The sequence below is a fragment of the Mastacembelus armatus genome, chromosome 1 (assembly GCF_900324485.2).
Source record: "Mastacembelus armatus chromosome 1, fMasArm1.2, whole genome shotgun sequence".
In the NCBI taxonomy this organism is placed as follows: domain Eukaryota; kingdom Metazoa; phylum Chordata; class Actinopteri; order Synbranchiformes; family Mastacembelidae; genus Mastacembelus; species Mastacembelus armatus.
In genome coordinates, this window is record NC_046633.1 from 8737833 (window position 1) to 8748804 (window position 10972).

The following is a 10972-nucleotide window of genomic DNA, read 5'->3' on the forward strand; positions in this document are numbered from 1 at the left end:
AGTTTAGCTGCCCCTCTCGTATAGATGGGGCTGACCAAGAATGAGCTCTTTCGGTCAACAGCCCAAGGAGCAGTTAGATCGAGTTCGAGGTGAGCAAAACCAGCGAACCCAATGACCTCAAGTAAAAGTCCACACTGGTGGACTTCCTGTTGGACATATGACCTCGGCATGATAAGCTTTTTTGCTTGGCCCGACATGAAGAATAAACATGCCCAGGCCCTCGGATTGTAGAAATACTGACGTCACCACAATGCAGCACTAATGTCAAAATGTGTGGTTCAGAGCTTTTCCACAATGCCAGCTATATATATTTGGAAGAATGCCTAATCTATTTATTATTTTGTTGATCTAAGTTGTCACTTGTAATCATGACACATAATGATCTAATAAGAAAAAATCCTGACACAAATAAAAAATGTGGTTACAGTTATTGTCCAGACTGCAATGCTGAAGTTTTAACAAAAGTTTGATTTCCATCAGGTTGATGCCTCAGTATTGTCATTTTGTGCCTGTCATCACAATTTTAACCCACTGAAATATGTCAACTCAGCCCTGAAGAGAGAAAGCAATTTCTTGTTATTAGAGAACTGTAAACAGTTTCAAATATGGGAAATAAAGGATGGTCTTTCTGATACTCTCCTTTCACCCCATGAAAAACATTAATAGAATAATTTCCTTATGTCTAACACTTCATGGCCTTTCTTAATCTGTTGTACTGAGCGCATAGTTTACATAATACAAACCTACATTAAAAATCCCACAGCTATAAGCTTTGCCATTGATGGCACAGGATTAACTATGTTACAGTGTGACTGATCCAAGGCATCACTGGGCTCTGATCCAAGGCATCACTGGGCTCTGATCCAAGGCATCACTGGGCTCTGATCCAAGGCATCACTGTGCGCTAATGCAGGACCAGGCACTTTCCTCTCTTTGGAAGGAAATGACTTGGGCTTAATATTTGTAGTTTTGAAGTCATCATGATTATTTGAAGAGCTGTTTGCACAACATGATAGTTTCAGGGAATGGACTGGTTTGGATCCCAGGATGAGGGAAGAGGTTAAACGCACTCACTGGACTGTAGGCCTGTCATATAGATGCCACATAATGTAATTTCAACCTTAAAAAAAAAACATGCATTTGTTATCTTTCATACTGTAAGAACAGAATGAAGACATCATCTTGTTTTTGAAATAGACCTTATCGACTTGGGAGTGTTTGATATGTTTATCTTCTTAAGGACTGCACCAGGCTTAAATAATCTCAATAAACTGAATGGATAATATTTTTAACTCCGCACTGTCAATCTAAGTAGGTGCTGAGTGCCTGCATCAGGAACTCTCTCTGTCTCACTGGTCACATGTTAACACTCCGCGCGTATGTTGCGCATCAGAGGTGCCAAAGAGATCTATGTCGCCTTCAGTCAGCGGGCTGAAACAGGTCTTAGGGGAGGACACTTGAGGTATGGCCTCGGAACAGAATGGGTCCAACACCACCAGAAATCTGACCAACCAGTTCGTGCAGCCGGCGTGGCGAATCGCACTGTGGTCAGTGGCGTACAGCACTGTCCTGGCAGTGGCAGTTTTCGGGAACTTGATTGTGATTTGGATTATTCTGGCGCACAAGCGGATGAGGACCGTGACCAATTATTTCCTGCTGAATTTGGCTTTTTCTGACGTCTCGATGGCCGCGTTCAACACTCTTATTAACTTCGTTTATGCGGCTCACGGAGAGTGGTACTTTGGAGAGGTCTACTGCAGGTTTCACAACTTTTTCCCCGTCACTGCTGTGTTCGCCAGCATCTATTCCATGACGGCGATCGCTTTGGACAGGTATGGCATCAGCCAGTGGGCATGGAGTTGTTTTTTAGTGAGATCTCTTCACGATAATATTTTAATAATCGGTTTTGTTTGTGCCTTCAGGGGTTCATAAATTCAAATCTGCTTAAAGACGTTGAGCCCGCAGCATAAATTATTTATTTATTCATTTATTTGATGATTCAAGCCATCTTTTCAAGGATTGTTAAAAGTGCTGTGAGTGAATATTTAAGGATTTAATGTGTATATAAAGTGTATGGCACAAATACAATAGTTACAAATACAATGTGATGACTGAATATCCCTTAACAAACCTCATTTTAACAGGTCTGAGCTTGGTTTAGACAGATTTTGGTCTTAGCACTGTGATTGAGTCATGGTGCCAAATGTAATGTAATGCCCATGCTTTATTACAAGACTGCAGTGTGGAACATGCAGAAATTGCTGGGGGTTTTTCCAATGTGTGCATTTCCTAGAATTCATTCCCAGCTGATGACAGTGTTGTAACATCTGGTGTGTAGGTACATGGCCATCATCCACCCTCTGAAGCCTCGCCTGTCTGCAAAGGCAACTTTGGGAGTGATTGTCTCTATCTGGAGTCTGGCAGTGGTTCTGGCCTTCCCTCTCTGCTACTTCTCCACAACGCGAACTCTGCCCCGCAGAACCGTCTGCTACGTGGCCTGGCCCCGCATGGCCGACGACCCCTTCATGTGAGAACACAGACACTGAACACCTATTCAGATGTGCTGTGATCTTGTTTCTTTTATTTATATGTTTCATCTGATTGTCTTTCCTTCACTCTAGATAGGTCAGTGCTCACTCTGTCTTCATCCTGCTTGTCATTACATTATAATATACTGATGATTTGTTTCTTTGCTTGCGCAGGTATCATATCATAGTGACAGTTCTGGTGTACATGCTGCCATTATTAGTGATGGGAATCACTTACACCATCGTGGGGGTAACTCTGTGGGGAGGGGAGATCCCTGGAGACTCATCTGATAACTATCATGGACAGCTCAGAGCCAAACGGAAGGTAAACACCAGGTGTATTTGATGCTTTTACACTCTGTATTTGTACTCCCTCTTTTAATTTAGTTTGTGTGTGGGGGCACATAGCAGACATATTTGCGAACAGATCAAGCAAGGCCGGTGTATTTATAAAGCACATGTAGAAATCTACATTTTCAAATCAGCCTGTTTGTTGGAACATATCTGCACATTCAGAAACTCCTTATGAAGAGGAAAAACATGCAGATGTGTTACTGAAAGATACAACCTTCAGGAAGCTGTACACATCCAGCTATACTTGTTTTACTGTACTTTGACATCATCAGTCAGACTACGCAGTGTGCTTTGCAGCAGCTACACTGAGGGTTGGGTTAAACGGGGATTAAGGTCATAACAGCTGTCATGTCGAGCATCAGCTGTGAGAATAATGGAAAAGAAAACAATTTATCAATATTCAGGTTAGAGACAGCAAAAGGATTAGACTGTGGAAGAATCCAGTAATAAAAGGATGTGATGGATGAAAAAAAAAGAATTTCTTAATCTGTGGATTATTATTTTTGTTGTAGATCAAATTACAGTGATAACATTTGTTATTTAAACTCATTTTTAATTGGCAAAATGAGGACACTGAAGTAAATAATGGTGTAAACTTCAAAATCAAGTTAACAGTAATTTGAGAATAGATTTCACTTTATAGATTTACACTAAGGATATTTTTGGGACCAAAAACACAGAAAACAAGACGGGTGCAGATTTGCCATTTGCAATCTTTTCTACAGCTTCAAAGAAAAAATCATCAGAGGCTCTGATTGCTGACAAAATTGAGCCGTGGAAGATAAAAGAGATTTATAAATGTCAGGCAACAAAGCTACAAGACAATGTCAGGTTTGATTTAAAGGCCTGCATTGATAAGATGCCATCTGGTCTGGAGATAAGAGAAAGTCTCTCTCATTTCAGTCTCGCAGATGAGCTTCTGCAGATGGTATAATAGCTGCCTGCTTCCTTTAACCACCCACAGCTCTTCATTGTGGTGCAACACATTGATGAGCTCTGCGGCACTCTTCCATCAATCCTGCCTGGAACCTGCTGGGTCCGGTGCGTCATCGCTGACCTTTCCCTCTCTTCATACAACGGCCATTCTTGACTCATTGAATGAAAACATCATTGTGATCAGAACCAATGGAAACATAAAACAAACTTGCAACTTAAAAGACAGTGTGCATATGCAGTAGATTTTTTGACAAGCAAGAGTACTGTGCTCCTTTAATTCAATGTTGCTCCAGACAACACGCTCAGATAAGCAGCTACCAGACTCCATGCAAAGTTATTAACTAGCTGGTGAACATAGCAAGGCATTTTGCAGGTAAAGAGCCAGTTAGTTATGTCAGGAGGTGATGGAGACCAAAAACAGTCAAAAGAGATTAAATATTGACCTTCCATTCATCAAGTGGACAGAAACGGATTAAGTGAAAATGGATCTTTGTGTCTGCTCAATGTGTGAAGAGGCAAATTCTTGCTAATGAGTTTTCTATATTAACTTCGTCCTTGATTATGTCAGATATTGTGTTTAGAGCTTCTTTTTCTGCCCCCAAGTGGCAAAAATAAAACACAACATACAGAAAAAACAACCCACATTCAATTAATGAGGCGGCGGCTCCTACAGAATTCTGTCCTACCCCCAACCACAGCATTCAACCATTATCCATTTTATTATTTATGCCTGTAAATGCTCTGAAATGCCAAAATGTGTTTTGTGTGAATAAATAAAGCCTATTTCATGCTGATGATTTTGTGCATCTTTTTCTCTTTTCTCTTGCAGGTGGTAAAGATGATGATCATCGTAGTGGTGACCTTTGCCCTCTGCTGGCTGCCCTATCATGTCTACTTCATTGTGACAGGTCTCAACAAGGGTCTGAGTAAGTGGAAGTACATCCAGCAGGTTTACCTGTCAGTGCTGTGGCTGGCAATGAGCTCCACCATGTACAACCCCGTCATCTACTGCTGCCTCAACAGCAGGTACAAACACCACACAACTCAAAAACACACATGTAGGCACTGCATGTTGTCCTATATATCCACAACAGTGTAAATACATGTAAGGGATTGATTTGGGTGCAGGTTTCGGGCCGGCTTCAAGCAGGCTTTCCGCTGGTGTCCTTTTGTCCGGGTCTCACACTACGATGAGCTAGAGCTCCAAAATAGGAGACTTCGACCGGGCCACCAAAGCAGCATGTGCACTCTCTCTCGGGTCGAAACCAGCATCCTCAGCAAAGGAAAGAGCACTTGTTCTTGTGGACACAGGTCAAGACTCAACTCTGAGCCCATTAATTAGGATAGTTTGGCTTTTTTCACTGGAGACAGCATACACCAGTATATTTGTCACATTATTTTGAGCTGACATTGTTGATGAGTCATTTTTGTTTCCTGAAAATATCAGCTCTGATGGGTGTGGAGGAAGTCATAGTCTGTACACTACACCAGAGGTTTTTAAACTGTGACATGCACCGCTCTGACGAAAGGCGGAGAGCTGAAGAGGTGGTGCAAAAATAGGGAAATAAATGTTCTGCATGGGGTAAAAGAATGTAGAATGAACTATTTTTCACATGGTCTGATGACTTTGCTCTGCAGCAGCAGCAATGGCTGTTACATGCAACTTTTGGAGACAGTAACCTGGTCTGAACAAATAGACCTGATTTGCATAATTTTAGATTCAGTGTGAGTTAAACTTTCCTAGGATATCATTATCTTTGATGTCTGTCATGAATTAAAAAAAAGTCCAGCCCATGTAGAAATCAAAGAAACAACACAAATCTTTCCTCAAAGCCATCAATTTTTTTGTTTTCTTCAGTATCAAAGTACTCCAGTAATATCTTTGTACTTCCATGACTCTGTTGCAAACAGGACCTGCTAATAACTAATTCAGTGAGAGGAAACCAAGACATGTTTTTAATATTGGTATCACAGGAAAATGTTTAGTTTTTTAAACCATGCTGGTCCCTGCATTATATTTGGCAGGACATGGTTTACATGACTATGTTCTGTACTTTCTTGGGGTTGATTGAATTACACTATAATCATGTGGAAGATCTTGGTGCTTCAGATGTAAAATGGTCAGTTGTTTAAGTCAAGTTATTGAATGTGTCAGTATGATTATATTATTTTTTTCATATGCTTCTACTATATTTTTTTACATGTACACTATTTAGTTTTTTTTTGTAAAATATCACCCTTCAACTGTCATTCAACTCGGTTTTATTGTTATTATTATAGATATTGCCATAAAAACACTTTTTCAACACTGTAAACCATATACATTTTATTTATACATTTAAGCTGCTTTAGACATTTTGAAGCCACAGCAGTCAAATGGTTGTTAGTTAATCTGTTATGTTATACTCAGCACAGTGTTGTATAACACTGTAGTATTGTATATGATTAAACGCTGTACTGTACTGACATACTGTATATTTAATGCCATCAGAACATTCTCTGTGAATTTCATCAACTATAACTGCAGCAACAACCAACCAACCAAAAACTGAATGCTGCCTGCATTTTACTACCAAATATAAATTCACAAGTGCTTGCAAATGTAATTTTTGTTAGCTTGAGAAAGGACGTGCCATTTGAAAATCAAATTTTTGGAACTATTATAAAGCATGTGGTTACTCTGTGTATGCTTTTATTATACATAATAACTGTCTGTACAATATGTGTTATAATATACAGATTTTGCAGTCCAGACTCAAACACACATATTACGGTCCTTTATGGTGAATTTGTGTTATATTGTTCCATTATGATGTAAAAATACTTGAAAAGTTCATATTGTTTCTGTCTGTGATCAAGCACTTGAAAAACCCGCTTTTTGGGATACACTGTTTGTAATCTTACCGATTCTGTTGACATATCCTGGAACATAGACGTGTAAAAAATGTAGGAGGCAAGAATAGGGCGTTCGCCCTGTTTACTTGTTAATTTTATTACTAAAGCTCAAGTTACACATCTAAAAGCTGAAATAATCAATGAAAACATCATAGGGATCACCAATGATCTGCAGTGTACTGCGCTTGTTTTCAGCTGCAGACTTTGTTGCACATTCCTCTCCCTCTTTCTTTCCGCTCATTTCTTTCTGCTGTACATAAAATGCTCAAAAAAGAATTACATGAAAAACTCCATATCTAAGAAATATTGATATAAGCTTACATGCAGAAAGAAAAGATTTCAATCTATAATTCAAAATACAGTAGAAATAATTAAAAAGAATGATATAACTACAACTACTCAACTACTTCAACTACAAAAGTGTGCAGTCTTAATTGGCAGGAGGTCTAAGATGCTTGTTTTTGCTCAACTACCCAGCAAAAAAAAGAGATAATGCTACAAGCATGGATACAAGCCACAGGGTGGAGACATCAGCAGGAGACCTAGAAAGACAAAAGACAGAGGGGTGACTAAGTACCATTGTAATCCCAAAATATTTTAAAGGCCATGAGAACATTTTCGCTGCCTTCTACTGCAGGGAAGTCCCATGTGCAAACTTTTCTGCTAAAGTTTGAACAGTTTTGGTTATTTCTTCTTAGATTTTTTTTATGCACCAAATGTATAAATCATTTGAAACTATTTCAATTAAAAACATATGTGTCATTGTTTCCTTAAAAATGGGAGTTAATTGTGTTGAATAATTAGTCACATAGTTGTATGAATTTTATAAATGTAAAACCAGCTGGGTTAAGGTCACTGAACTAGAGAAAATTAGTTCACTGACCTTATGATATTAATTAACAGATAATTAGTTAAAGATACAAACAGATTTGCTGCAGGGTCTCTTGTTACGGTCACTTTTTTACTAGAGTCAGTAAAAAAATGAACTCTGAAATATGTTCCCACTGACTTTGTTAAATTATAAATGTATGAGGGAGAGGACTGAATTGGATTTACTCCACAGTTCACGCTGTTTACATAATTATGGTCATTATTGTTAGTTAATTATTAATTCATGATAACTATGAATTCATTTGGCATGTATTCAAACTACAAAAAAAGGTTTATGGAGGAGGCTTACCACTGAAATAATGCATGCTGGGAAGTCTGCTAATGTAGGTCTCTAGAAACCTAATAGGCTATAATGAGTAGCATGAACTCTTGGTAGCAGAGTAAATAAGAGCTCTAAGTTAATTTACCTCATCAAGTCAAAATGTTCTGAATTGGTTTGAAAGTATCTATATAAAACATTCAATTTAATGAATTTCAAATTAATAAAATGCATGTATTTATGTTGAGTCACTGGGAAAAGATTAGTTCATTCCACTGAATTCCTACATGATAATATTCTCTGTCCATATTTCAGTTTTCTTCTGTAACTAAAATATCTCTAAGCATTTCTTCACATACACACACAGGTTTGCTAAATATAGAACCTCTTAATTTCAGTGTCACTATCTGCTAATGATCACGGGATTGAGCAACATTAATTTTTATCAAGAAAATCTGAGCCTTACCGTGAAAAAAAGTAACAGTTGTGTGAGTTGGTCAGGTTTAAGTGCTTCAGAACAATCTCAGTATATTCAGTATCTTCATCTTTGTCTTTACGTTTGTATATTTTCTCCACAGTGAACACTTCAGCTGGAGATATGAGTCCCATGTCTTTCTTTAGGTTGCAGGTGGGGTCCGTCAGGTTGATATAGAAGCAAGAAGTGATATTTAAAAGGAATAGATCATCCATATCATTCATTTTCTTTCCCATTTCATAGTCCAAATCAGTTATTTTGAAGGTTCCAAAACTCAGTGTTGCGCCAATATCTAGTTTGTGTTGTTTCTCAGTGAAAATGTACATTATCTTACAATCCTTTGGCTTCAGTAGCCTCAGGGAATCCATGAGCAGAAAGTGAAGCGACTTGAATTTGAATCTTTCGTAGGTGCTAACATTTACACCCATTGTTTTCACTTCACGATCAAAAGTCTGTGTAAATTCTGCATCCCCATTAACATATGCCATTATCGCAGTAGTATGTTCTTTTGTTCCTCCAGGGATCAGCATTGGACATTTGGTATTTGCATTCCATGCTTTCTGGAAATGCATACTGTTGTTTAGCTCTTGTCCTAACAGGTCTGAATGGACAATCTTCATAACTTCTTTATGGCATCCTTTGTACATGTCATCAACAGCATTGGGTGCCATGTCCAGTTTAGCAGTTGCCTTTTGTGTGGAATCAAAATGTAAATTCAAGAGGAATACCAGCACAACCATTTTTAAAATATATTGGATCATAGTATAGTCATATTTGTAGGGAACGTAATAGCTACTTACTGTGCAGTAAAGAGCGATGGAAGTGATTGCAGCAAGAAGCAGTTTTTTCATGTCCCACATGTTAGAGAGTTTTTCTTTCCTCCTATCTGCAGAGACCGCTCTAATAGAAATAAAACAGCATTGCAGGATCAAACTTGAATACAAAGTTCCATGACGCTGGTCCATAAATGGGACAGGTTGCTTAACTTGGCTTCTTCCTCAAATACTTTGTTTAGACAAGAATTTGATCTGCATCAGTTTTTTTTCCCCTACAGCATGCAACTCCCACCACCATAGATAAGTGATGAAATGCTAAAGAGAAAATCAAATGTTGTATAAAAGGGGGAGAAGGACATACCTTAAGCAAGAAGAATTAATTTCTGGAAGCAACTCAAAAAATCAAGCCCGTTTACTGAAGACTGCAAGGGTGTGATCATTTTCTGCAGAACATGTCTGTGTGAAGTGAAAAAACTTATCTCAGCAAGCACCTTTTTTCCTTTCCTGTGAAAGGAAATACCACAACACTGGTAGTCACTTGTCTTTCTAAAAATAAAGATACTGAGTTGCTAGAGAACATTTGTGCTTATCGTTCTATATTCAAGATAAACTTGTGCCGACTAGCCCAGAAATGGATTGTTTTTCTTTCTTGATGTATAGCATTCCATGTTGTGATAAATTCTCATATGCCCATATACAGTTTTTGCTTGCTGTAATCATGTCTTCTGTTCATATGAACCATTGTAAGTTATCATATGAAATGAAATGTGCCAGAGGTCGGGTAAGCATTCCTATGAAATCCCATTACTTACAATAGATTATGTTTTGACCATGACCATGTACCCCTGCCTTTCACCCAAAGAGAGCTGGGACCCAGGGTCGCAAGGATCCAGCAGATCCCTGTGACCCTGGTTAGGAATCAGCAGGCATAGATAATGGATGGATAGATATTTTGACCAATCACTGATCCCCACAATGGGTATAGGGCCATACCTTTATAAATATGTTGGGCCCCATGTTAGGCTATATTATCCAGCCCTAACCAGTCCCACTGTAAGATTGACCTTACATACTTTAAAGCTGCTTTTAACTCCTACACTCGTCCAAGCTTAGTGCAAATACTCTGCAACTTGACCCAGCCTTGTATCTATATGTACACTGAAAAATTCCTCCCTCTTACTGCATAAATATCTACCTGATGACTACACTGTATATGGTTATGGTTATGTTCCATCTCTTCTCAGTTCCTCCCTTCCTTCCGTCCTTATTTGCTGGAACAATACAAGCCTGCTGCTAATGACAGCATTTACGTTCATAGTTATTGGGTATGAATGAGTGGAAAAGGAAGAGCAGTGATGGACAACATCCCATCTTCTTTCTCTAGAAAAAGATAGTGCTGAATAGTGTCCGGCAATAGTAGAGGGTGTGGTGTATGGTGTCTGGAATATTTTTGTAAATGTTCTGCTAATTGTAAGCTAATCAAGTATGACTTGGATTCAGAAAACTGTGAGTAAGCAAGTGATATTTTTTTTTAATCAGGCATTTATGTGAGTCCCTGTGTGAACTTAGTATGGGTGGTCCTGACATGCCTCTAATTAAATTGTGCAACACTCTTTTACAGACTTCCTGTAAACAACAGACTTTTGTACTGATGTTGGATGTTCTAATGAAAAAAAAATGCCAAAAACAAAAGAGTAACATTTCTTATATTAGATGTTTCTTTACAATATGTTACTGCTACAAGAATGTTGGATTTGTTACAATAAGTTAATCATTCTCTTAAGCTAACATAATGGGAGAACTGTGTAATACGTGTGTTTTTCTGTATACTTTTGAGTATGTAAGATCCCAGAAGATA

At 38.4% G+C, this 10972-nt stretch overlaps 2 protein-coding genes across 5 annotated transcripts; one reads left to right on the forward strand and one right to left on the reverse strand.

Moving 5' to 3' along the window:
• The first annotated feature begins 1464 nt into the window (after positions 1–1464).
• Positions 1465–7182, forward strand: LOC113127798 (neuromedin-K receptor-like). The gene is made up of 5 exons (XM_026302613.1): positions 1465–1832; positions 2339–2527; positions 2703–2853; positions 4648–4844; positions 4947–7182. Exons 1-5 carry the CDS (start codon positions 1465–1467, stop codon positions 5158–5160), a joined length of 1119 nt encoding a protein of 372 aa, XP_026158398.1. The 3' UTR covers positions 5161–7182.
• LOC113127800 (ecto-ADP-ribosyltransferase 3-like) lies at positions 6790–9612 on the reverse strand. Of its 4 annotated transcripts, XM_033325673.1 has the most exons (5): positions 9476–9612; positions 9139–9224; positions 8673–9030; positions 8330–8474; positions 6790–7255 (listed from the first exon to the last, which is right to left on the reverse strand). In XM_033325673.1, exons 2-5 carry the CDS (start codon positions 9196–9198, stop codon positions 7183–7185), a joined length of 636 nt encoding a protein of 211 aa, XP_033181564.1. In that variant the 5' UTR covers positions 9199–9224; positions 9476–9612; the 3' UTR covers positions 6790–7182. The 4 variants fall into 4 exon arrangements, with proteins under 4 accessions (XP_033181564.1, XP_026158405.1, XP_026158403.1 ...); XM_026302620.2 differs by having other exon boundaries at positions 8330–9027; XM_026302618.2 differs by having other exon boundaries at positions 8330–9030.
• Positions 9613–10972: the final 1360 nt, after the last annotated feature.